The sequence below is a fragment of the Nomascus leucogenys genome, chromosome 1a, assembly GCF_006542625.1.
Source record: "Nomascus leucogenys isolate Asia chromosome 1a, Asia_NLE_v1, whole genome shotgun sequence".
NCBI lineage: Eukaryota > Metazoa > Chordata > Mammalia > Primates > Hylobatidae > Nomascus > Nomascus leucogenys.
The window spans coordinates 90,326,465-90,352,552 of NC_044381.1; the positions used below are offsets into that span (position 1 = coordinate 90,326,465).

At 50.4% G+C, this 26,088-nt stretch overlaps 2 protein-coding genes across 9 annotated transcripts in view; one reads left to right on the forward strand and one right to left on the reverse strand.

Moving 5' to 3' along the window:
* PAPLN (papilin, proteoglycan like sulfated glycoprotein) overlaps positions 1 to 18,563 on the forward strand; it is a 36,930-nt gene extending 18,367 nt beyond the window's left edge. Inside the window, exons 15-27 of the mRNA XM_030813044.1 lie at positions 2,921 to 3,001; positions 3,214 to 3,490; positions 4,642 to 4,762; positions 5,089 to 5,227; positions 6,296 to 6,773; positions 7,595 to 7,732; positions 8,153 to 8,277; positions 8,530 to 8,668; positions 9,309 to 9,449; positions 10,442 to 10,569; positions 10,664 to 10,772; positions 12,485 to 12,651; positions 16,460 to 18,563. Of these exons, the coding sequence (XP_030668904.1) occupies positions 2,921 to 3,001; positions 3,214 to 3,490; positions 4,642 to 4,762; positions 5,089 to 5,227; positions 6,296 to 6,773; positions 7,595 to 7,732; positions 8,153 to 8,277; positions 8,530 to 8,668; positions 9,309 to 9,449; positions 10,442 to 10,569; positions 10,664 to 10,772; positions 12,485 to 12,651; positions 16,460 to 16,629 (2,213 nt within the window). The 3' untranslated portion in view covers positions 16,630 to 18,563. The remainder of the gene's footprint in view (positions 1 to 2,920; positions 3,002 to 3,213; positions 3,491 to 4,641; positions 4,763 to 5,088; positions 5,228 to 6,295; positions 6,774 to 7,594; positions 7,733 to 8,152; positions 8,278 to 8,529; positions 8,669 to 9,308; positions 9,450 to 10,441; positions 10,570 to 10,663; positions 10,773 to 12,484; positions 12,652 to 16,459) is intronic.
* A 554-nt stretch (positions 18,564 to 19,117) lies between these two features.
* The window catches only part of NUMB (NUMB endocytic adaptor protein), a 198,533-nt gene continuing 191,562 nt past the window's right edge, over positions 19,118 to 26,088 (reverse strand). For 7 of the 8 annotated variants that reach the window (XM_030813069.1, XM_003263675.3, XM_030813058.1 and 4 more), the window contains one exon: positions 19,118 to 21,235. In XM_030813069.1, coding sequence (XP_030668929.1) covers positions 20,520 to 21,235 — 716 coding nt within the window. In that variant the 3' untranslated portion in view covers positions 19,118 to 20,519. Of the gene's footprint in view, positions 21,236 to 23,217; positions 23,359 to 26,088 lie in introns of all 8 variants that reach the window. The other variant, XM_003263678.3, reaches the window with a different exon arrangement.

Consider the following 26,088-nt stretch of genomic DNA (forward strand, 5'->3'; position numbering starts at 1 on the left):
GCTGGGGCCTAGTCCTTGGGGCTCACCAGCAGGAGAGCCTTGGACTCCCAGGGGTCTAGCTCTCCATGGAGTCAGTCTGTTCCCCAAGCCTTGTTGGCTTCTAAAAGAGGTGATCTTAAGCCTGTCCCAGGGGCTAGCAGGACTTACATAGAAAAGAAGAAAAAGGACCAGGGGAGGATTAATCCCAGTCTGTAATCCCAGCACTTTGGGAGGCTGAGGTGGGAGGATCGCTTGAAACCAGGAGTTTGAGACCCGCCTGGCCAACATCGTGAAATGCCGTCTCTACTAAAAATACAAAAAATTAGCTGGGCGTTGCGGCAGGTGCCTGTAATCCCAGCTACTTGGGAGGCTGAGGCAGGAGAATTGCTTGAACTTGGGAGGCCGAGGTTGCAGTGAGCTGAGATCATGCCATTGAACTCCAGCCTGAGCAACAAGAGTGAGACTCCGTCTCAATTAAAAAAAAAAAAAAAAAAAAAGAGATTTTACCACATATCTGTTGGAGTCTTCCAACCCCAAATTATTGTTTTAAATATTCTTGGGGGCTGGATGCATCTGCTCACACCTGTAATCCCAGCACTTTGGGAGGCCGAGGCAGGCAGATCACTTGAGCTCAGGAGTTCAGGACCAACATGGCAAAACCCCTTCTCTACTAAAAATACAAAAATTAGCTGGGTGTGGTGGTGTGTGTCTGGAATCCTAGCTACTCAGGAGGCTGAGGCTCGAGAATCACTTGAACCTGGGAGGTGGAGTTTGCAGTGAGCTGAGATCGCGCCCCTGTACTCCAGCCTGGGTGACAGAGCAAGATTCTATCTCAAAAAAGATTTAAAAAAAAAAATAAATATTTCTAGGGATTGGCAAGATGTAGTCCATGTGGGAATGGAATATTAATTTTGCTTTATTATTATTTTGAGACAGGGTCTCTGTTGCCCAGGCTGCAGTGCAATGTTAACAATTATAGCTCACTGCAGCCTCCACCTTCTGGGCTCAAGGGCTCCTCCCACATCAGCCTCCTGTGTAGCTGAGATCACAGATGCAGCCCACCATGTCCAGCTAATTTTTTGATTTTTTGTTGAGATGGGCTCTTGTTATGTTGTCCAGGCCGGTCTTGATCTCCTGGGCTCAGGCAATCCTCTCGCCTTAGCTTCTCAAAATGCTGGGATTACAGGTGTGAGCCACTGTGCCTGGCCCACTTATTTTATTCTTTATAACTTTCTTCCATTATATAGTAATATGCTTATTTTGGAAAATTTGAAACACACAAATAGAAGGGAAGGGCACCCTGCCTCCCAAGCACTCAGAGCAGCTTTCACTATAGGCATGATTTCAGGGGAGGTCCTATAGGGTTTCTCTTATGTAGCATTAAAAAAAAATTCTTATTGTCCTAATTTTATCTACTTATCCATTTGCATATTCCAACAAGATTTTGTGATGAAAAATCTTTTTGAAAATTTTAGGGATGTTGTTTAAATAAATCCATATACCATAAAAACCACCCATTCTAACGGCACAGTGATTTTTTTGTAAATTTACAAGTTGAACAATGTGATAAAAACTTTAAACATGCCAAAAAGTTGAAAGAAATGCATAGTGAGAAGCCACGTACACACTATCTCAATCCCACAACTAGTATTTGGCTATATTTGTGTTTTCATTATCTAGTTTTTCTTCTTCTTCTTCTTTTTTTTTTTTTTTTTTTGAGACCTAGTCTCGCTGTGTCGCCCAGGTTGGAGTGCAGTGGCACGATCTTGGCTCACTGCAATCTCTGCCTCCCAGGCTCAAGCGATTCTCCTGCCTCAGCCTCCAGCGATTCTCCTGCCTCCTCCTGAGTAGCTGGGATTACAGGTGCGTGCTACTGCGCCCAGCTAATTTTTATATTTTCAGTAGAGATGGGGTTTCACCATGTTGGCCAGGCTGGTCTCGAACTTCTGACCTCAAGTGATCCGCCCGCCTCGGCCTCCCAGAGTGCTGGGATTGCGGGCGGGAGCCCATGCTTGGCTCATTATCTAGTCTCTTTCTATCCCTTTGTCTATTCATCCAATTTTTTTTAAAATGGAATTTTTTTATGGAGGTGAAATTTACATAACATTCAGTTAACCCTTTTAAAGTGTACAGGTTGGTGGTATTTAGTGCATTATTTCAATCTCTGATTGTAGACATCCTAGTGGGTGGGAAGCAGGACCTCATTGTGGTTTTGATTTGCATTTCCCTGATGACTAATGACATTGAGTATCTTTTTATGTGTTTGTTGGCCATTTGCATATAATCTTTGGAGAAACGCATAAGTTCTTTACCCACTTTTTAATTGGATTATTTGCCTTTCATCAATCCAATTTTTTTAAAAAGTATGTTCTGTTTTTTGTTTTATGTGGCTGGGATCATAACACATGCACATTTTATATCATAATCTGGTACTTTTTGCTGAACATGTAAGATTAGCATTTTTCATGCTAGGTGCAGTGGCTCACACCTGTAATCCCAGCATTTTGGGAGGCTGAGTCAGGAGGATCACTTGAGCCCAGGAGTTTGAGACAAGCCTGGGCAATATAGAAAGACCCTATCTCTACAAAAAAAAAAAAAAAAGTAGTCCCAGCTACTCAGGGGGCTGAAGTGGGAAGATCACTTGAACCCAGGAGGTTGAGGCTTTAGTTAGCCATGATCACACTACTGCATCTCAGCCTGGGCGACAGAGACCCTGTCTCAAAAAAGATGAGCATTTTCTGTGTCACTAGAGACTTTTGAAGAGTGGCTGGGCATTTTTTGAAATCCTGGGTCGTGCTCCTTTTCCCTTGGGCTGTCTCAGGTTCCCAGGCCCTGCCTGGGCAGTGGGGTAGAAGCCAGTGCTGGGCAGGGCTGGCCACAGCTCAGGCCCATCCTCTCTTCCTCCCTTTCCATCCCACATGGACCTCCTGGCTCCCTGCAGAGGTCCCTAGCATGCAGGATGTGCACACCCCCGCCAGCAACCCCTGGATGCCGTTGGTCCCTCAGGAGTCCCCTGCCTCAGGTGAGAGCTTCGTCCCATCCCCCACTCAGAGCCCTGTAGTCTTTGTGTCTGAGTGGATGGTACATGGGAGTGTGGAGGTCACAGCTGGGTGCAGCCATGGCGGAGGGGAGAATGGTCCGGGGAACGGAGGAAGGTGGGTCCAACGTGGAGAGGTGTGGAGGGGAGGAGCCAGGTGGACGCACTGTGTGTCTTTTGCTTCCTCTTGTTTCTAGATTCCAGAGGCCAGTGGTGGGCAGCCCAGGAACACCCCTCAGCCAGGCGTGACCACAGGGGAGAACGAGTTGACCCCAGGGGCGACCAAGGCACCCACCTGTCAGCCCTGGGACCCGCTCCCTCTCTGCAGCAGCCCCCATACCAGCAACCCCTGCAGTCAGACTCAGGGCCCCATGACTGCAGACACAGTCCTCATGGGTGCTGCCCCGATGGCCACACGGCGTCTCTCGGGCCTCAGTGGCAAGGCTGCCCTGGGGCCCCCTGTCAGCAGAGCAGGTGGGTGCTGGAGACAGGTCTTCCTCCTCTCCCGTCAAAGAGGGAAGGTGGGGCCCCTTAGGTGGGCCAACATCTCTGATCAGCAGAGGGCTGGGGTGGGTGTGCAGAGCTCAGGAATTGGACGCCCAAGCTTTCCTCCCTGGGCTGCCCTGAGCATGAGATCTTGGGGACTTGGCTTCCTGTGGCTGAGCTTCTTGATGTGCTGAATGGGGACACAAACCCCCACCTTGCTGCCGAGTGTCAGCCTATGGAAACACAGCCTGAGACTCTGAGAAGGCTCTGGGTGCGATTCTAGCTCTCAGATCTAGCCAGGCTCAGGGAACCCACGGTAAAGGCTGGACGAGGGCCAACCAGCTCCTCACAATCTTCCCAACGGTCCCGGCCGTTCCCGCCTTATGGATTGGGTCCGAGTCATCCCACTCCTGCCACGTGCCCTCCTTCTGCCCCTCCTCCTTCCATGGCCTGCCCTGAACGCATCCCCAGTGTGCTGTGTCAGAGACTGGGTGCTTCTGGGCCCAGACTTTGTGGCCAGTAGCCTGGGGGCAGTTCCCAGCTCAGACACTCACCGGCTATGTGCTGGGTGACTTGGGCCACGTGACTTAACCTCTCTGATCTTGGGTTCCTCTTCTGAGAACTGGGAATGATGACAATCATGATGGGGTTCCTGTGATAGTGAAGTGCATCACAGCAGGCCTGGCACAGAGAGGGCCCGGGGCACCCTCCCTCCTTTCACCTGGCCTCCTGGCACCTGGTGGGCGGGTGTGGAATAAATGGTCGGTTCCTTTGAACCCCCTCTTCTGCCCGGTCTCCCGTCTGCTTCTGTTTTGTAACCCCCGCTGTGAACTGACATTTGGTCAGGCTCCGGTGAACATCCCCCTTCTTGGTTTTGTGGGTTGTGCAGTTGAGGCTCTGCCAGTTACGAGGGGCACAGCCACCGCTTATTGTGTTACGGCTGCCCTCCCTGGTAGCTGCTAAGAGTCAGTGGATGTAAGCAGAGGTTGCGGCACACAAAACACACGGGGACACGTCCTCTCTCACCCGGGTCCCCACCCTGTCAGCCCCCACCATGGGGAGCCTCAGAGCCTGGGTCCTGGGATGCAGGGAGCGTGGGGGCAGGCTGGTCAGTGAGGGGCTGTGTGATGTCTGCCTAGGTACGGGTGCTGCCCTGACAGGGTATCTGTCGCTGAGGGGCCCCATCACGCTGGCTGCACAAAGTCGTTCAGCGGTGACAGCACTGGGAGCAGGCCCAGGTCAAGGGCAGTGGCTTCTACAGTAAGTGTCTGGCCTGCGGGAGGGGAGCAGGAGGCCAGCCCCTGAGCCTGCTCAGTGTCACTGTGACCCAGGATCTTTGCCACTTTGGCCTCAGAGAAAGGAGGTCCCTGCAAACCTGCTGACTTGGGTCATTCTCTGGAGGGCACCTGGCTTCAAAGATGGGCCTGGGGTGGATAAGGGGTTTCATCCAACATTCTCCTGGCCTCTGGTCTCCCCTGGGCTGGGGTTCTGGCCCCTCCTTCCTGCCATCCTCCCCGTGGCAGCCCAGAGTCCCCAACAATGGCCAGATCCACTGCCCACTTCCCAGTCATGGGTTTCCTCCCCAGGTCCACAACACCCAGCAGCCCCAGGCCCAGCAGAATGAGCCCAGTGAGTGCCGGGGCTCCCAGTTTGGCTGTTGCTATGACAACATGGCCACTGCAGCGGGTCCTCTTGGGGAAGGCTGTGTGGGCCAGCCCAGCCATGGTGAGTGGACACCCCCTCTCCTTCTTGATGGGTAGACTCTGCTCCCACCACGCCTCCAGCCCCTACCCGGGACCAAAGACCTTCCTGCCAGCTCAGTTATTCATTCATTCCTTCCAGAAATGTTGACTGAGTGAGTGCCTGCTAGGTGCCAGGCCAGAGAGCAGTGCCAGGGTGTTCTCGCATCCAGCAGTTTGAACCTGCAGCCTTCTGGCTGCTTCTGGGAACTGGGGAGGGTGGGAGGTGGGGATCACAAGGGGCTGGGAGGCCAATCTCATGCTTGGGAGTCAGCCCCTTCTGAGGCAGAGCCGGTGCAGGGCAGTTAGTGCTGGGATGGGCAGGGGTGCCCTGACCCTGCCTGGAATGTGGGTGGAGTAGCAGGAGCTGAGTGCTGTAGGGAGGGTAGGGGGCAGGCAGGGCTTTGAGGTTGCAGCCCTGGATGAATGAGTAGAGCTGTTGGGAACCATCATGAGGACCTCAAAAGCCAGGCTAGGGCTGTGGTCAGGGCTTGCAGGACGCACCCATGGTCATGTCTAAATGTGGAGAGATGGGTCAGGCCATGCTGGCGAGGGCTGCTGGAATGGCAGGCTGGGTGCTGGAGGTGGGCTCAGTGGCCAGTCGGTGCAGCATCCTGGGGACAAGGGCAGGCCCTTGCTGGGCATCTTCACACGCCCTGGGTGGCTCAGGTCTGTGTCCCTATCACAAGCTAAGCAGGCAGGTCACCCTCTGGGCCCACTTTGCATGTGACTCCAGGTGGTCTGGTGGCAGGGAGGGTCAAAGGTCCAAGGGAGCCGGCCCAGGGAGCCCTGGCCCTGACCTGCCAGAGGCTCTAGCTGTGTGGGTGAAGGCTGCTGTGGTACCAGCCAGGGGCAGGTCTGCACAGTGGACAGACTCTGGTGGAAGTGTCCTGGATCCCAGGGCCAGGTCAGGCCCCCAGACAGGGGTGTAGACATGCTTTGTAAATGGGGATGGGGAAGGGCCTGCTTCCTGAATCGGAGGCTGAGAGAGGATGAAGGGTGCAGCCTTAGTACTGGGCACCTCAGTGACATATATCACATCTGTGCCCCACAGCCTACCCCGTGCAGTGCCTGCTGCCCAGTGCCCATGGCTCTTGCACAGACTGGGCTGCCCGCTGGTACTTCGTTGCCTCTGTGGGCCAATGTAACCGCTTCTGGTATGGCGGCTGCCATGGCAATGCCAATAACTTTGCCTCAGAGCAAGAGTGCATGAGCAGCTGCCAGGGATCCCTCCACGGGCCCCGTCGTCCCCAGCCTGGGGCTTCTGGAAGGAGCACCCACACGGATGGTGGCGGCAGCAGTCCTGCAGGCGAGCAGGAACCCAGCCAGCACAGGACAGGGGCCGCGGTGCAGAGAAAGCCCTGGTCTTCTGGTGGTCTCTGGTGGCAAGACCAACAGCCTGGGCCAGGGGAGGCCCCCCATACCCAAGCCTTTGGAGAATGGCCATGGGGGCAGGAGCTTGGGTCCAGGGCCCCTGGACTGGGCGGAGATGCCGGATCACCAGCGCCACCCTTCCACAGCTCCTCCTACAGGTGAGGCCCACCTTCCCCAGGTCGGGGGGTTAGGACGCCCAGGCCAGGAGCATGCCAGTTGGAGCTAAACCCCTGAAGTCAGCCGGCCCTCCCTCCCTCCCCATCCCTAACTTCTGTTTCTCCCGAGAGCCCTGCTTGGTGGGCCTTGTTGCCGTCATTCTACGGATGCAGAAGCTGGGGCTTCAGAGACTTGAGGCTACTCTGATGTCTAATAGACATCTGTACAGATGGTGGCTCCAGGGTTCTCCATCAGATCTCGCCAGTATACCCCAGGGCCTGTCTGGCTGGAAAAGCTTATTGGCTTCATGACCTTCGGCAAGTCACCCAACTTCTCCAAGCCTCAGTTTCTTGACCTGTAAAATGGTGGCATTACCTCCTGCCCTGTATACCTCACAGGTGTGGGTTCTGGTCAAGATGACTCTTGGGACTGGGTCATATTAATGAGGGATTTGGGAAGGTTAAAAACAAAATTAAAAACACTGTGTTCCACATGGGTTGAGCGTGTAGTTTAGCCCCCACATGAACCTGCTGTGTGCCGTCCCTCCTGACCTCTCGCCGCCCCCCGGGGCTTTGCACCTACCTTGTTGCTGCTATAAGAACAGGTTGAGGCAGCGACGCCTGGGGGACTGGGGGCAGGTTGGGGAGGGTGGATTCCTGAATCCATGGGCTTCTGGGGCTCTGCTTCCCATAGGGACCCTCTAGCCCCAAAAGTGCCTGTGACAGGATGGGCCCCAAGCTATCTGTCATGGAATACACCGCTTAGGGTGGTTCTGGTCCTGGCACTCGTGCCAGTCAGCAGATCTTACTTCCCACCTCTCCAGGATTAGCTTGGCAGGTGTGGAGCCCTCGTTGGTGCAAGCAGCCCTGGGGCAGTTGGTGCGGCTCTCCTGCTCAGACGACACTACCCCGGAATCCCAGGCTGCCTGGCAGAAAGATGGCCAGCCTATCTCCTCTGACAGGTGGGTGAGAGTCCCCTCACCTCCTCTGACAGGTGTGACAGCCCCCCACCTTCCCTGACGGGTGTGTGTGACAGCTCCCCCACCTCCTCTGATAGGTGTGACAGCCCCCCCCCCTTTGACAGGTGTGTGTGACGGCCTCCTGACCTCCTCTGACAGGTTCACGTGACAGCTCCTTCCACCTCCTCTGATAGGTTCACGTGACGCTCCCTCCACCTCTGACAGGTTCACGTGACAGCTCCCTCCACCTCCTCTGACAGGTGTGTGTGACAGCCTCCTCTGAAGCATTTCCCCAGCCTCACTTGGGTGGGAAGGTGCTCTGTGGACTCTGTTCCCCTCTGGCACGAGCACCAAGGCTGAGGGAAGACTCACTGTTGCCCTTGGGAGCCCAGAGCTCATGGCCCCCCACACCACCCCACTCAGGCACAGGCTGCAGTCCGATGGCTCCCTGATCATCCACCCCCTGCAGGCAGAGGACGCGGGCATCTACAGCTGTGGCAGCACCCGGCCAGGCCTCGACTCCCAGAAGATCCAGCTTCGCATCATAGGTCTCTGTCCCCACCCCATCCACAAGTGCATTCTCAGGGGCCCGAATGGGAAGGCCAGGATGGGGAGCCTGACCGAGGGCTGCCTCATGCTAGAGGGGCCCAGGGTGTCTCTCTGAGTCAATTTCTCCTGCTGGCAGGGGCCACCCTGTGGCCCTCATTTATCCGTAAGTCCCTGCTGGTCTCATGGCCCACCCTTCCTTCCACTCCCTTTTCCCCACAGCTCACACCTTGTTTCTCTTGGCCTCATGACAGGGGGTGACATGGCCGTGCTGTCTGAGGCTGAGCTGAGCCGCTTCCCTCAGCCCAGGGACCCAGCTCAGGACTTTGGCCAAGTGGGGGCTGCTGGGCCCCTGGGGGCCATCCCCTCTTCACACCCACAACCTGCAAACAGGTAAGAACTCAGCAATGCCATCTTGCCCTCCCCCACGCCAGGGCCAGAGCCGTGGGTCTCAGTAGGTAAGGAGGGGAAGGTCTGCTGTGACCAGGCCTTGCCAGCCCCTGCTCAGGGCTCTGGGAGGCCAGGCCTAGAAAAACAGGGCTCCCAGAGCTGGGCCTCTTGAGGAGGAGGCTTCTGGGAATGGTGCAGTTCCACAGGCTCAGGACTCAGGAACTGAGGAAGGGAAGGGCACACAGAGCTAGAGGGCCTGAGCCGGCTTCTTTGGGGAGCGTCTTGGGCTGGTCTTAAGGAATGGTTCAGTTTACAGAGGGGGTGTGGAGGACCGGAGGGGGTGCCCAACTCAAAGACCTAGTGGCAAATGTGCAGGGTGGGGGGTGACAGATGGGGATCCTGGCTGGTGGGTGTGTCTGGCCAGCTATGGTGGACAGGCAGGGAGTGGTGGTGGTGGGGAGGCAGCTTTAGACTTCACCCCAGGTAGTTATTGACAGTTTCCTAACCAGAACAAGGCAGGAGATTTTAGGAAACTGAATCTGGCTCGAGAGGGAGAAGGGGCCACCAGGCTTGTGCAGAGGTGCCCATGGGAGTGGGCGGGGGCAGCGGCAAGGGCCCCTCATGCTGTGGGCTGCTTGTTTAGCAGGCTGCGTTTGGACCAGAACCAGCCCTGGGTGGTGGACGCCAGTCCAGGCCAGCGGATTCGGATGACCTGCCGTGCCGAAGGCTTCCCGCCCCCAGCCATTGAGTGGCAGAGAGATGGGCAGCCTGTCTCTTCTCCCAGGTTTATTTGACTCCTCTCCCCTTCCTCCTATTCTGCCTCCAGCCCCACCTTATCCTGTGGAGGCCACCAGGGAAGGAAGCGGCTAAGGCATTGTCATGGCCAGTCCTGAGCCGGACTCCAGGGCCTCTTGAGAGATGGAGCAGCTGGGCAAAGGGTTCCTTGGGTTGGCTAACATTTGAGTCTCTGGGCCTTTCCAGAATGTGGTTAGTGGACAGAAATAAGAGGCCAGCTAACAGAGGTGATGATGGAAGGAGAAAATGGAGTCAGAACACATTCCCAGCTATAACCATAATCACTACCCTTTAGGGAGCAGGCACTGAGTATGAGGCTTTGTTCTCTATCACGTGACCTGCAAAAAAGCCATATTGAGCAGGTGCTGTTTTTCCCCCATTTTACACACAGAAGCTTAACATCACATAGCTTATAAGCAGCAGAACCAGTATTTGAGCCCACTAAATGAGTATAGCAAAAACTAGAAACCCAAACTGAAATTTTGTATCAGAAAACTTGAAGTGGTTTATATGGTTAAGCTTAAAAGCCAGACATTTTTGGCCAGGAGCAGTGGCTCACGCCTGTAATACCAGCACTTTGGGAGGCCGAGACGGGTGGATCACGAGGTCAGGAGTTCAAGACCAGCCTGGCCAAGATGCTGAAACCCCATCACTACTAAAAATACAAAAATAGCCAGGCGTGGTGGCACATGCCTGTAATCCCAGCTACTCGGGAGACTGAGGGAGAATTGCTTGAACCCGGGTGGCAGAGGTTGCAGTGAGCCGAGAGTGCACCACTGAAAGCGTCAGCAGCTTCAGGTGTAAAGTCTGAGGCCAAATGGTCCTTCTGTCAGACCCCACCGAACACTAGGGGATGCTTAGCCTCTCACCAGGGACCTGGAAGACCTTGTGTTCCCTCCTTGACCCCATGCTCGAGGGACGGAGCTGGAGGAGAGGGGAGGCTCCTTGGGCTAGAGCCAACTGGCTGTACTTGGTCCCCAGACACCAGCTGCAGCCTGATGGCTCCCTGGTCATCAGCCGAGTGGCTGTAGAAGATGGCGGCTTCTACACCTGTGTCGCTTTCAACGGGCAGGACCGAGACCAGCGATGGGTCCAGCTCAGAGTTCTGGGTAAAGTGGCAGTCCTGAGTGGCCTTTGAGGTCAGGTGGCATGGGTAGGGCAGGATTTTCATAGTGGCTGACAATGACTTGTCCTTGTGCCCAGAGGAGCTGACAATCTCAGGACTGCCCCCTACTGTGACAGTGCCAGAAGGTGACACCGCCAGGCTGTTGTGTGTGGTAGCAGGAGAAAGTGTGAACATCAGGTGGTCCAGGTAAAGTCTCTATTCCAAGCCGTTCCCACCCCCTGACCTACACGACCTCAGGTGTGGGTGTCCACCTTTCTGCCAGGGATGTCACTGTCACCACTGCTTCCATTCTGGCTTCCAGGCCTGGTGCTAGGGGAGAGGGCTGCAGCACCCTCATCCCTACAGAGCGAAGCTCTGTAGGGCCACTGGCTGGCTGCTGGTTGGGCTACACTAAGGTTTCCTAACCTCAGCACCACTGACAGTTTGGAGCTGGTAAGTTTTGGTTGCTGAGGGCTGTCCTGTGCTTTGCAGGATGTTTAGCAGCATCCAGGGCATCTACCCACTAGATGCCATGGGCACCCTCCCTAAAGTCATGACAAGAATGTCTCCAGACCCACTGCCAAATGTCCCCTGGTGGCACAATCTCTCCTGGAGCTGTGAGCCATTGGACTACACTCAGCTTTGTGGACTTCAGTGGTCTTTTACCCCAGATCAATTGGTTTTATATTTGTCCATTCATTTAGTAGACATTTTTTGCCTCCTCCTTCCCTGTAATGTGTTGGGACTAGGCTAGGTTCTGGGGATCCTGGGGTCACCTGAGTCCCAGAGTACTCCTGGGCAGATGGCCCAGCGTCCCAGGAGATCCACATGTGTTTTGTTGCAAGTGCTGTCTGTGCACAGAGGAGTGTCAAGGAAGGGGGGCCGGGAAATGACTTTGGCTGCACCTTAATAGCTAAGAGTGGCAAAGGATGTTCTTGGTAGAGGAAGCAGCAAGTGCCAAAGGTGGGCATTTGAGAGAGGACACCAGGATGGGAACCAGCCTGTGCACTGGCCGGGGGAGGTGATGGGATTGCGGAGAGCATCTGTGTCTTCTGTGGCCTTGAGCCCAGGGAAGGCAGTGGGAGCTGCTAGAGGTTTCCCCACTGGTGTGCTCAGTCCAGCCATGCCCGATCAGCCTGTCAGGCCTGCTTCTCCATGTTGGCCTCTCCTGGATCTTTCCAGCAGTAAACATGCGTAGAACTCCCCTCTTCACAACCACCTTCCATTGAGCCTCTATGTCCCTGCAGACCCTACGCTGACACGGTGTCCCCTTTACAGCTGTCCATGTTGGTTGCCTCTGTCTGTTCATCTCCCTACTCACTCCTCAGGGCCTGCAGTGGGGCCGCACATCAGCCCCTGCTCCAGGACACTGTCCTGACCAAGGTCACTGCCTCTCTCCCTAACTCCACTGGACACCTTGCAGTCTTTACGTGACCTGTAGTGTTGTTCTGCTTGCCGTTTGCTCCTTCTTGAAATTCTCCCTTCCCTCGGCTCCAGGAACCACTGTCTTGTGGTGTGCCTGAGGGCCTGTCCTTGGTTTCTCCCTGTGTGACCTGGACCACCTCATAGACATGCACTTCGCTGCGTCAGTACGATGCTGACACACTATCTGGGTCTGGACTCTTGAGCTCCAGACTTCAAATCTGAGGCCTCCTGCTATCTCACAGGCACCCCAAATTTGAAATAGCAGAAAATAACCTCACCATTCACCCCAGCCTTGGATCTCCCAAGGTTGGAGGGGCACCACCATCATCCAACCTAGAAACCTTGGTCATTCTTGATTTCTCCCTGTCCTCCACCTGTTTGCTCTCAAGGGGTGGGAATGGTTGGCTCTGGAATGGCCTTTGATTACCTCTTCCCTCTGTCTCCCAGGCCTCCAGAGGCCCTTGATGGCTCTCCCAGTGTCCTCTCTCCTCCAGGAACGGGCTACCTGTGCAGGCTGATGGCCACCGTGTCCACCAGTCCCCAGATGGCACGCTGCTCATTTACAACTTGCGGGCCAGGGATGAGGGCTCCTACACATGCAGCGCCTACCAGGGGAGTCGGGCAGTCAGCCGCAGCACCGAGGTGAAGGTGGTCTCACCAGGTAGGAAAGGTCTATATCCGGGGATGGGAAGGGCATTCCCCAGTATATTTACTGGTTCTCGAGGGCTGTGGCTCTGCAGTCTGAGGGACTCTGGTTTGAATCCTGGCTCACCCTGCCAGTTGCTGGTAGTGTGACTTGGGGCAACGGGCTTACCTTCCTGAGCCTCATTTTCCTCCTCTCTACAGTGGGGCTGCTCCACCACCTGAGAGGGCTGTAGTGGAGATGAAGGAAATGATGCTGTGCTGGGCGCCTGGAGATAGCTTAATAGACATTAATGCATGCAGGACATTCAGACTCACCGATTTTGAGACATATGACTGACTGGAATTTCATTATAAAACTTAAGGCAGACCACTAAAATCTGTCCACTGTAATCAGGGTGGCAAAAAGGTGGTTCTATGACTGAAAAGTGCCTTTATGGCCATTTGACCATATAACCCAGAAAGGAAAGGGCAGGGATTATCATCACCATTTTACCAATGAGACAGGTATGCAGAGAGCATAAGTGGTGTTTCCACCGGTCACACAGCAAATGTGGCCTACCTGGGACTACAGCCCATGTCTTTTGACTCCCCATGTTTTTTTTTTCCCCCCACGAAATTACTATACTTGTACCTATGTGGAACCTTACTTGCATCATTTGATATTTGACATCGTAGCCTTACCTCCTCTAGCTACTACTCTGTCATACTTCAACAAATCCAAATTGCCTGTAAGATGCATTATTTTTGTACCCAGAAAAAAATGCTGCCAATGAAACGACACCATTCTGATACCATCAATTAGGATGCAGACCAACTTGAGAGATGTGAAAATAAGTGCATATCAGAACTGATGAAACAGATTGTGGTTCAGAGTTCACCCTTACAAGAGATATGTTCAAATAAGCAGGAGGGAAAGGGGGAAAGGGCGAAAGGGCTTTGCTCGCCCCCCAGCCTGTGCTTCCTTGCGTCCTTGGTTCTTGTTCACTGAGGGACTGAAGACAGAGTGGTACCTCGGGCCAAGTTGCCAATTCTCACAGGCCTGATACAGACCTTGGGAGAGTATGCCAGGCTCGGAGGTGCCAGAGCCCTTCCTGCCTGGTCTTCTGGGCATTCCTGACAATCAGGGCTGCAGCGCCACGCCAGGAGCACGGTTACACTCAGAGGGGCGGGCCTGGCTGCCTCCTAGCTGCCAGGCTGAGGGTGGAGACTGGCCAGTATTAGAAATTGAAGGTCTGTGGCTGAAATGTTGCTTTGTGAGTGGGACTGAATTGTTGGCTTCCTGTCTATGATCTCTTTAGAGATAGCCTCCCCAGGGCCCAGCTCAGTGCTTGGCATCACTAGGTGCTCATGTTGTGGCAGGAAATGGTGCCCAGCGGCTTTTTTCTCACTTGTTGCTCGGCGAGCGGGAGGGAGGGTTACAGGGTTCCTTCCTGCTGCTTCGCCAGCCTCGCCAGCCCCGCCGCCTTGACCTCTGTCCGGGGCCTCGCTCGGCCCACCGTCTCGCTCCGCCCCCTCGGCCCGGCAGGCTGCGCTCCGCTGGCGCTACCGGCGCCGGATTGGCCCGGATCCCGCGCCCGCACCCGTGGCGGCCCCGCGCTCAGCCCACGGCACAGGGGGCTTCCGCGGTGGGTGCTGACGTATAGACAAGGGGAACATGGTGGCGCCTGAAAACTCGGAGATGCCAGCAACCGCGGAGCCCCAAGGGGGTGTTACAGGGACAAATGTTCCCGCTGCTCGCAGCTCGGTGAACGGGAGCGTTAAAGTTCGTTCTTCCCTCCATTCCCTCCTGCTCGCCGAGCTACAAAAGCCGCAACACTCAGATACTTGGTGACTGAGGGCCTGCCTGCACAATGATGAAGTTACATTGGCGAAAGCACCACACTCCAGGGACTACTTTTCACCTGTATCATGTCCAGAAAATTGACCTTGTCTACATAATAACCAAATCAAGGCTCTGAGACAAAGCAAAATGCAGATTCACAGTGAGAGAACTGTCAAGAGGACCTAGACATTATGTTTGCTGTTAGCTCCAGATGGGATTATATGGAAAACCAAACTATAATGAGAAACTTGCCTGATATCTGGTCACCACGCTGAAATGGCCTGAGACGTGTGTCCCAGATGGGACAGACATGGCCTCAGTCTGGCCACTCTCCTCTGGTCCTCTGCTGGCTGCTCTCACCTGTTCATTTTTTGTTGGGTCACACGGCGTGAGGCTGCCTAACCCTGCCCTACTCATGGTTGGGTGGCACATTGAATTTCAGTGTTAGCACCAAGGTAGGAGGCCTTGGGGTAGTTAGGCTGAGTTTAAGGGACATAGCTCTACTGGGAGGACTTCTCAACATCGCTGTGAAGTAGGTTGCTGTTATTAGTCCCATTTCACAGATGAAGAAATGTGCATAAAGGGCTTAAGCAACTTGCCCAGTTACCCAGCTGGCAAGTGGCAGAGCCCGGATTGAGCCCAGGCAGTCTGGGTCCAGAGCTGGTGTGCTTAATCACTATGCCGAGTTCCCACTATGATAAGTCTTGGGCTGTACCAGCTCAGACAGAGTTGATACCAAAGTTACAGACTTTTAGAAACAATATGCATTAATGGCTTTGTTATCTGTGTAAATTTAGGTAGGTAATAGTCTGGTTATACCAATATACCAAACCTTTGTAAGGTTGTTCACTGCTAGCGAACAGTCTTTTAGTGGTATTTTGTGAGTAAACAAGGGGAGAGAGGAGAAAGATAAGCTTTCTCTGGCTGCCTGAGGTCTGACTTCAGAGAAGGTACCGCTCTGATCTAAGTCAGCTGAGTCTTAAGAACCCCTTCCAGAAGAGAGATGAAGCAGTAGAATGAAACTTTTTTTTTTTTTTGAGACAGAATCTTGCTCTGTCACCCAGGCTGGAGTGCAGTGGTGCGGTCGCAGCTCACTGCAACCTCTGCCTCCTGGGTTTAAGCGATTCTTCTGCCTCAGCCTCCCGAGTAGTTGGGACTACAGGGGCACGCCACCACGCCTGGCTAATTTTTGCATTTTTAGTAGAGACAGGGTTTCAGCATCTTGGCCAGGCTGGTCTTGAACTCCTGACCTCGTGATCCACCCGTCTCAGCCTCCCAAAGTGCTGGGATTACAGGCATGAGCCACCACACCCAGCTGAATGAAACTCTTAATAGGGAGTTATGAGATACAGACGTTCCTAGTAAATTCAGAGGGAGAGAAAACAAGGGCTTTGTTCTCAGTATAGTTAGTATTAGAGCCACCGTTAACAGGACTGTTTTCCTATTACCTTGTCTAATATGCATTGCTTCCTCTGGGGAACGTGAAAAACTGGAAGGATGAGGACCCAGGTGACTAAGATAAGATGGTGATATTGAAGGGACAAAACTTTGATGGTTGGAGGAACCCAGCAGAGAAAGGGAAAAGATAACAGAGCTCTTGCTAACTCAGAATTTTACCTGGGGCTGATCCTACCTGCTCTCCCAATCCAGAGGTGAGAGCAGTTTAGTAATTCAGGTCTCAAACGTAAGGAGTTAACTTCAAGAGATGTTTAATCATCCAGTCAATAAATATTTGGGAGTCTGGGAAGAGCTATTCACTGGGCTGAGGCCACAAATAATGGGAGGACCACTGCATGTTGAAGTGAGGCCAACAAACAGGTAGAAACCACCATCCCTCATAGAGTTTGTATGTATGGTTAAAAGGTTACAGGGTAAGTGCACTTTGTTTTCAATCTGGCAGTTATAATGCTGTGTTCCTTTGAAGGAAATGAAATGGCAGGTGAGAATTTTCAGCATACACAGAGCTTCCTCACCACCTTCTCTCTCCCCTGTTGTTCTGCAGCACTCACGGCCCAGCCCAGGGACCCTGGCAGGGAGTGCATCGACCAGCCAGAGCTGGCCAACTGTGATTTGATCCTGCAGGCCCAGCTTTGTGGTAATGAATATTACTCCAGCTTCTGCTGTGCCAGCTGTTCACGTTTCCAGCCTCACGCTCAGCCCATCTGGCAGTAGGGATGAAGGCTAGTTCCAGCCCCAGTCCAAAATAGTTCGTAGGGCTGCGGAGAAAGGAAGATGGACTCTTAGCTTCCTCTCTCTGGCTAGCAAAGGAAGTTAACTTCTGGAATACATTAGCTCTTTCAAAACCCCACCCAGTGTTTAGCCTCAACGGCAGCCAGTACCAGCTTCCCTCTGTAGCCTTCAGCAGTTTGCATCTCTGACATAACCACAGGCTGCTGTTGTCAAGAAGGGCAATCCGTTTGGGTAAGAATAACCTTTACTTTACAGCTTCCCTTTATAATTTGTTACACAGGAATAGTTCAATGCATTTATTTTTTATTTTTGAGACGGAGTTTGGCTGGAGTGCAATGGCGCGATCTCAGCTCACTGCAACCTCTGCCTCCTGGGTTCGTGATTCTCCTGTGTCAGCCTTCTGAGTAGCTGGGATTACAGATGCCTATCACCATGCCTGGGTAGCTTTTGTATTTTTAGTTGAGGCGGGGTTTCACCATGTTGGCCAGGCTGGTCTCGAACTTCTGACCTCAGGTGATCTGCCCGCCTCAGCCTCCCAAAGTGCTGGGATTACAGGCATGAGCCACCACGCCTGACCATCAATGCATTTTTTTTATTTTTTTGAGACAGAGTTTCGCTCTTCTTGCCCAGGCTGGAGTACAATGGTGCCATCTTGGCTCACTGCAACTTCCACCTCCTGGGTTCAAGCAATTCTCCAGCTTCAGCCTCCCGAGTAGCTGGGATTACAGGCATGTGCCACCATGCCTGGCTAATTTTGTATTTTTAGTAGAGATGGAGTTTCTCCATGTTGGTCAGACTGGTCTTGAACTCCCGACCTCAGGTGATCCACCCGCCTCGGCCTCCCAAAATGGTGGGATTATAGGCGTGAGCCACTGTGCCCGGCCCATCAATGTGTTTTAAAGCTAGCTGTCAGGGCTCCACTTAATTTAAAGCTGGGCAGGGAGATGTGTAATGATTTCAAAGTTAACACCTGTTTTCTAAGGGCATGCCAACGCCTGCTGTATCAGGGAAAGTATTCTGTGCTAGAATCAGCGATGGTTCATTGCTCTAGTCTCTCTCACCCTTCTAGGCAGTGCCTCAGTCAGCTCTAAATCCAGTGCAGAGGGTTAACAGCATAACCCTTGTTGGCAAAATGGAATAGATGTAAGACCTCAAATAGGGATTTGGGATGAAACAGTTGCAGTTAGCACTGTTATCTGAGCATGAACGAACTGGAAAAGCTCTTTACGTCATCGAGATATTGGACCTTGAAGCCCTCCTGAGGCCAACATGCAAATCTGGCTGTGAAGGTTCATCTGACACCTGTGTAAAGCTGACCAGCCTGCTCTGTACAGTGACAATGAGGAGACCCTCTCTTCTTTAAGTAGGAATCTGTGAAGCAAAATGTTTGCTGCCAGAGAAAAATCAGACTGTCATTAAAAACAGCATTAGCAGGATGAGGATACCAATGGGGAAGGGTTGTGGGCAATGCAGTGACAGGGAAATGGCTTCAGAAATGGTTTGAGTGAGTTGGAAGACAACATTCTTCATCTCTCAGGACTTCTAATTCCTTGATGCTAAAAGAAGAGGCATGGATTCTATGAGCTTCCAAGTCCCTTTCCACTTTAACTTTCTACAAATCTTCCAGAGGACTGCCTAGAAGCAAAGGTTATTTCTGGACAAAGGAAGACAGGCATTACAGGGCCGAAAGCTCTGAAAGGTGACTTTTATTGCCAACACACTGGCTGGAAAAGGGACAAACCACATCATGGGTGAGTGATACTTCTCAGTCTACTCATTCAACAAAGGCAACATGGGCTGGGGCAGAGGTCTTTTTTCATTTAATACTGGAAAAATACTGAAGAGCATCCATGTTCACTTATGGCTGGTTTTGCTACAGAAATTGGAAAATAAAGGCCACTTTCTTGAACTCCCCAGTTTAATTAAACCAGAATTTGGCCTAGTGGTATAAACACATCAGAAGGTAAGTTTGAGGTTAACTAGCAGCTAACTAGTTCTAATAGAACCAGTCACAGAATAGTGGGCTAAGATTAGAGGTAAAACTCATCCTAGGCCAGTGGTTCTCAACTTTCTACCACATTGCGAGCTTAAAAACCAAAACACAACCTGGGGGGTTCTCCTGCCCCACTAAAATTTTGATTTAATTGATCTGGAATATAGGCCAGGCATTAGGATTTTAAAAAAACATCCTCAGGTGATTCTATTGCATAGCCCAGGTTGAGAAGCACTGCCCCAGTCCTGGGGTGGGGCTGAGATTCTGCATTTCTAACCAGCTCCTAGGTAAAGTCCATGCTGCTTTCCAGACCACACTTTGAGCAGCAAGAATCTGACTTTAGAGATACACTCAGCATTAACTTAAAGTATGAATGAAAATATGAATCTTAAGGGTATTTTTCTAGTCAGTCACTAAACTAGGGATTTGCAGCAGCGGTAGAATGGAGAGAGACCAAAAGAACGAAAAGTAAATTCATTTACTAATAAAGGGGAAAGAACAGCCCTTCATGGGCAACAGCTTCTACCATGAACATTTATTTTTGTTAAAGCAGATTATAAATTTTCATCAGTACAAATATATATAACTTACATTTGATTGTAAGGCCAACGTTCAAAAGTAAAAATGAGATGAGCTCTCTTATTGTTATCCGAGGTCAAGAGGCTGCAACTGTCAAGGGGATGTTCTCACCGAAAGGGGGTTTGGGGGAAGAGGACACACACAAAGCTAATAAAACCAGAATCCCCATCCCCACAAAACTCATGGGAACAAAATTTAAAGGATAAAACAAAACCTACCAAGACCCATATTACAAACCAATATGGTAACCTGTGTTCCCTTCTATGGTATGATTGATTATGTCACGTTACCTTAGTGTTAAAGGATTAACATAAGGAAATTGCAGCAATATATAAAAGATATATTCTCTATAGAGCATATTTCGATAGATTCCATTAAAATGACATTAGGATTCCATCATAGCAGTATTGTCCTGGTTTTAAACCTTTTCCTTTATTTAAAAAAAAAAACTACAACCTAGTGACTGTATTGGTCATAGCATGATTGTTGTTGCAATGTGCTACTTACAATGAATGACAGAAAACAAGCTAGGGATCCTGTCTGCAGCTTCCAGCCTTTCCTTTTTACTTCAGTAGGCATCAATGATAAATCAATCTTATGTACAATTTCTTACAACTAACCCCTTTAACTTTGGCAAGATTACTTACAACTCATACAACTTTTTAATATCAGAACTATTTAAAATATTCTAAATGCATAAAAATAAAGATTTTGGCATTTGATATATATAATATTCTGTTACTCAAAATTGAAGCTCAACTTCTCCCTCAAAATATAGCTCTGCTGAGCAGTTGCTGATATGTCCCCCTGGGAATTCTGGCAGCATAGCCTGCCTCTCTCTTCCCTAGCCTGAGCACAAACCATTCTTCTTGATCTCTAATACAGGCCACTACTGACAGGAGGCAGGTGAATGGCCTGAAAAACAAAGGGAGATTGCTTTGCTTCCTGTTGTGTTTTATATTTCAGTAAATGTGCTTTGAATATAGATTCTTGTTCAGATACTTTGCCTCTCTGTTGCCAGAGATTTGTAAGGGGGTGAGGGAAGAGGGAGTACAGAAAGCAACATTTCCTTGACTTCTTTAGCCTAATTGCAAGCCAGCTTTTCTCTAGGAATGCTTTTTCCCACGTCTTTCGAAATCACCCCTCACCGTACTCTGGGCCTGGACTTGTTCCTTGGGACCTTTGGGATTAGTGAAAAGAGTACTAATCAATCAGGAGACAAAGTCTGTTTTGCTCCTTTTGACCTCTACCCCCTGCTCCCTGTCTGGTACGGACAAGATAACACAGCCATAAGGATTGCTTAAAGTTCAATTTCAAACGTCTTCTGTAAGTCACTGGAGAAAGGATTGGTAGGGGAGGGATTAGTACGCTGCTTGGACTTGTTTTCTAATGCAGCCCACTGGGCTTCAAAAGGATCCACTGGGCAGGTGCCTGTAGGAACCTCTGTATGCCTGTCTGCTGAGGCCAACCTGCCATCATCTACACCATTGAAAGCTGCAGAACCGTTGAGGTGCTGAGCAGGAGGCTTAAAGAAGGGACTGGTGGTAGCACTGCTTGCCTCGTAGTGAGGGAATGTCTGCTGCCTGACCAGGCTGGGTGACTGATGGGGGTGGGCAGCCTGAGGGTGGCCTGCAGTGCCAAATACATTGGCCACCATCTGGGAGGGAGTGATGCCCACCACAGGCACATTAGGGGCTGGATAGGGCATTCCATTGGCCACAGGATAGGACTGGGCAGGGACAAAGGCTGGCTGCAGGGCTGGGACCACACCCACTGGCACAGGCTGAGAGGTGAGGAATGCATTCCCTTGAAAAGGTGGTCCTGGCTGGGAGATGGCAGTGGGTGGAGGAGGCTGGAGAACTGGCTGCAGAGGAGCAGCTGAGGCCTGGGGCTGCTGAGCCCGGACGCTCTTAGACACCTCTTCTAACCATCGGTCGGCCTCAGAGGGAGTACGTCTATGACCGGCCTGGAAGAGACCTGGAGAGGCAGCACCAGAAGATTGAACCCACTCGGTCCCTGGAACCAACAAGATGAGACAAAAGAATCAGTTAGGGGCATCTTTCCTCACCTTATAATCTTGGTTATTTGAATGATCCTAACATGTACAACATGTCCCCCCTAATGGGACATTTTGTGGTTTTGCTAGGTAGGAGGAAAGTCTCTATTACCAACTGGGATTTTGTGGTAGGATGAAGAAAACTTGTCAAGATCATGCTGCTGTGTCAGCCACACTGAAGCACTGTCTAGATATGGCTCAAATGCATTAAACCAAGGCAGGTGACTGATGATGTCAGAAACCCCTCCCTGTTGCTATGGCTCATCCACAAAACAGCAACTAGCTGGTTGTGGTGGCTCACACCTGTAATCCCAGCTACTTGTGAGGCTGAGGCAGGAGGACTACTTGAGCCCAAGAGTTGGACGCTGCAGTGAGCTATGACTGTGCCACTGCACTCTGGCCTGGGCAACACAGTGAGAACTCTGTCTTAAAAAAAAAAAAAAAAAAAAAGCCACATGCAGTGGCTTATGCCTGTAATCCCAGCACTTTGGGAGGCCGAGGCGGGCAGATCACCTGAGGTCAAGAGATCAAAACTATCCTGGCTAACATGGTGAAACCCCGTCTCTACTAAAAATACAAAAATTAGCTGGGTGTGGTGGTATGCATCTGCAGTCCCAGCTACTTGGGAGGCTGAGGCAAGAGAATTGCTTGAACCTGAGAGGCGGAGGGTGCGATGAGCCGAGATACTCCAGCCTGGTGAGAGAGCGAGACTCCGTCTCAAAAACCAAAACAAAACAAACAAAAACTTAGCTTGCACATCCTCTAAAGGGCCCAAGGCAATTCATCTTCTGCTCTAACAGAGCAAAAAGAAAATAACCAGTGACCTGGCCGTATCTTGCTGGCCTCTGCCTGGCTTCCAGAAATATGTTGTCTTTTTGGTGAACTGCCTTTATTACTATGTTAAAACCTTTTGAGGCTGGGTATGGTGGCTCACACCTGTAATCCCAGCACTTTTGGAGGCCAAGGCGCGTGGATCACAAGGTCGGGAGTTTGAAACCAGCCTGGCCAACATGGTGAAACCCCATTTCTACTAAAAATACAAAAATTGGTTGGGCCTGGTGGCATGCACTTGTAGTCCCAGCTACTCGGGAGGCTGAGGCAGAAGAGTTGCTTGAACCTGAGAGGTGGAGGTTGCAGTGAGCCAAGACCGTGCCACTGCATTCCAGCCTGGGTGACAGAACAATACTCTGTCTCCAAAAAAAAAAAACTTTTTGGTTTTATAATTAATAGATGGTTTTTATACAAAAACTAGAAAGTATAAAAAAGCAAAAATGAAGTGCTTTTTGTAGCACTTTTTGTAGGCCTCCTATTGTAGGAGGCAGGGCCCCCTCTTTCTACAGGCATGTCTGCACATCACCAAATCTGGTGATGGATTCTTTGAGGTGGGGCCCTGGAATCTTCTTTTTTTTTTTTTTTTTTTGAGACAGAGTATTGCTCTGTTGCCCAGGCTGGAGTGCAGTGGCGCAATCTCGGCTCACCGCAACCTCCATCTCCTGGGTTCAAGTGATTCTCCTGCCTCGGCCTCCTGAGTAGCTGGGACTATATGTGCATGCCACCGCGCCTGGCCAATTTTTGCATTTTTAGTAGAGACAGGGTTTCACCATGTTGGCCAGGATGGTCTCGATCTCCTGACCTCGTGATCCACCTGCCTTAGCCTCCCAAAGTGCTGGGATTACAGGCATGAGCCACCACGCCTGGCCGGAATCTGTATTTTATAAAAGCTCTATGGGTGGTTTTGTTCCACAGTCCTAATGACTATCAATCTTATCTCTTTTGTTCTCCTTCACCATCCTTTCTTATGTAAGCAACTTATTTCCAGGAGGGAACATAGTTTTCCTGAAAGGATTCTTCCCTAGTTACCACTCAGCTAACTGGCTGAGTTTTAGAACCAGGGTCACTTATCTGATCCCAGAATCCTCAACACCATCTGTGGCCACCTTACCCGAACGTGTGGCTGCAATTTCCTTGTTAGCATCAGGGGCATGGGCCCAAGGGTTGGTTTCACGCACAGGTATTGCTACAGGTGCTAGAGCAGTATAGGCTGGCTTAGCAAGCACATGGAAGGCTGAGTCAGTGCCATTAGCTACAATGGGAGCAGACAACATCAATGGAGTTAATTCATGCAGGGTGTACAAGTTACCCCTTGGAGCTGTGTCAGTCAGGTGAATGTACAATACTAGTGGAATGGATAAGAGAGAAGAGTTGATGTTTGGGAAAACCATGATATCTTGCATTGGATGTACATCCCATTAGGCAAAGGGAATTAGAGGTTGTAATTTTTAAATGGTTGTACAGATAAAGTCAAATGACTGTTCTAGGAAAATATGTGCATGGGGAGTGGGGAAATTAAACCTACAAAAACAATTTCAAATTAAGGTGAACAGAGCTGCTGTGTTATAGGAGCAGCAAAAAATATCTAACTATTCTAGATATAGCTTAGCCTTTGGTATAATAAAGTAGGTATAGCATTTCCCTCTTCTTCACTTTTCCAAAAGGTCAAATTATGTTAACAATAATACTGGTTAAAAATAGGCCAGGCGTGGTGGCTCACACCTCTAATCCCAGCACTTTGGGAGGCCGAGGTGGGTGGATCACCTGAGGTCAGGAGTTCGAGACCAGCCTGGCCAACGTGGCAAAACCCCGTCTCTACTAAAAATACAAAAATTAGCTGGGTGTGGCGGTGTGTGCTTGTAATCCTAGCTACTAGGGAGGCTGAGGCAGGAGAATCGCTTGAACCTGGGAGGCGGAGGTTGCAATGAGCCGAGATCACACCATTGCACTCCGGCCTGGGCAACAGAGTAAGACTCCCTCTCAAAAAAAAAAAAAAAAAAAAATTACTCTGTTTCCTCCTCAAAAGTTAAAATGTATATATGATTCGTTATTATGTGCTAGTCATTAAGCTAGTATTTTACATGCATCATTTCATTTAATTCTCTCAAAAACCCCATGAGTCTGGTATTATCCCCCTATTACAGATGAGAAATCAAAGTTAGTATGTTTTCATTTGCTTGATTAATTTGTAATTTGCTATACAATTTAAACTTTTTTTGAAGGTTTTTTTTTTTTTTTTTTTTTTTTTTTAACTCTCCTGGTAACTCACGGAACATTTTTTTTTTAACAAAGATTTTTTCCCCCTCTATGATGTTTACAATATCACAAAATACCTACTATTCTTTCCTCATCTCCCCTTATTAAAATCTGCTAACCCTTGTTCCTTTTATTCCAGATACCTATATTAGTTTCTTCTCCTTAGCCCAGCTCTCAATAACATTTAGTTTGGTGTAGACAAGCACCTTCCCCTGACCTACAGTATAATTATGTCCTTTTTAGGACTGGACAGCCATGCCTATGGTGTTGGTACTATTTTTTTTTTTTTTTGAGATGGGGTCTCACTCTTGTCACCTAGGCTGGAGTGCAATGGTGTGATCTTGGCTCATTGCAACCTCCGGCTCCCTGGTTCAAGTGATTCTCCTGCCTCAGCCTCCCCAGTAGCTGAGATCACAGGTGCCTGCCACCGTGCCCGGCTAACTTTTGTATTTTTAGTAGAGACGAGGTTTCGCCATGTTGGCTAGGCTGGTCTCGAACTCCTGACCTCTGGCGATCCACCTGCCTCAGCCTCCCTGCTGGGATTACAAGACATGAGCCACCGTGCCCGGCTGGTGTTGGTACTATTTACCTAGAGTTTGTCTAAAAGACTGCCTTTGCTTTTTTGGTGGCAAAAAAATTTTTTTTTCACCTAGAAACTGGGAGCCCTTTAGAGGCAAGGAAAGGAAACTGAAATATTCAATTTTGCACACTTAGTGCCTTGTAGGCAGGCAGAATCAGCAGAATGTAATGGGTATTATATTCAGGAGGACCTCAGTTTAAATCCTGTCTATATGATTTGGGCAATTTACTTATCCTCTCTAAGCCTTTTTTTTTTTCATCTGTAACACCTACCTCACAGGATTGTTGTGGGGATTGAATGAAATAATGCATGAATACCTACCACAATGTGGCAAGCAATGTGTAAGTGCTCAATAAATTGTGCCTATTATTACTGGTATTATAAATGTTTGTTAGATGACATGAAAAGTCATTTGGTACACATGACTATGAAGGTTTATTAAAAAGAAAAAGACCCTTGGAGGAAAAGCGTGTAGTTCTTCCAGGAGAAGCAGGGCACTATCTCCGGAGTAAAACTTCCTCTGAGCTCTCTTTCAAAAGAAACGGAGAAACAGCAATTATAGCAGCTCAAATTCTACAAGTCTGTAACTTAAGTTACATAAATTCTTTGCTGACCTCCGAGTCAATATCCACTATTTAGTCACTGTCTCTGAAAACAACTTTTAACTCTTCAATGCTACAAAGGCAAACTTTAAGACACTTGTTACAGAAGATGAACTAAAGACTTCAAAGGAGTGCCTTTTTCTTTATGAGCCTCTTTGACAGGGCAGAGACTAGGTGAGTCCAGGGCTTCTTAACCTTGGCACCACTGACATTTTGGGCTGGATAATCCTTTGTTGTGGGTGCTGTCGTCTACACTGAAGGAAGTTTAGTGGCATTCTTGGCCTCTAACCACATGCCAGTAACACCCCCAACCCCCCGACTTGTAAAGCCCCAAAATGTCTCCAGACAATGAATGACAAACTTTGCCCCACTACACTAAAGAAAGCATAACCTTTGAACCAATTCTGATGACTACTGCTTTTGGGAAACTGGATGGGTATGCTGATCCTTAACAGTCAAGTGGGAAATAAGGCAGTAGGTTGGGACTACAGAAATTCCTTATAGAATGGGGTGAAAGATGGGCACATGCAGAATGACAAACACA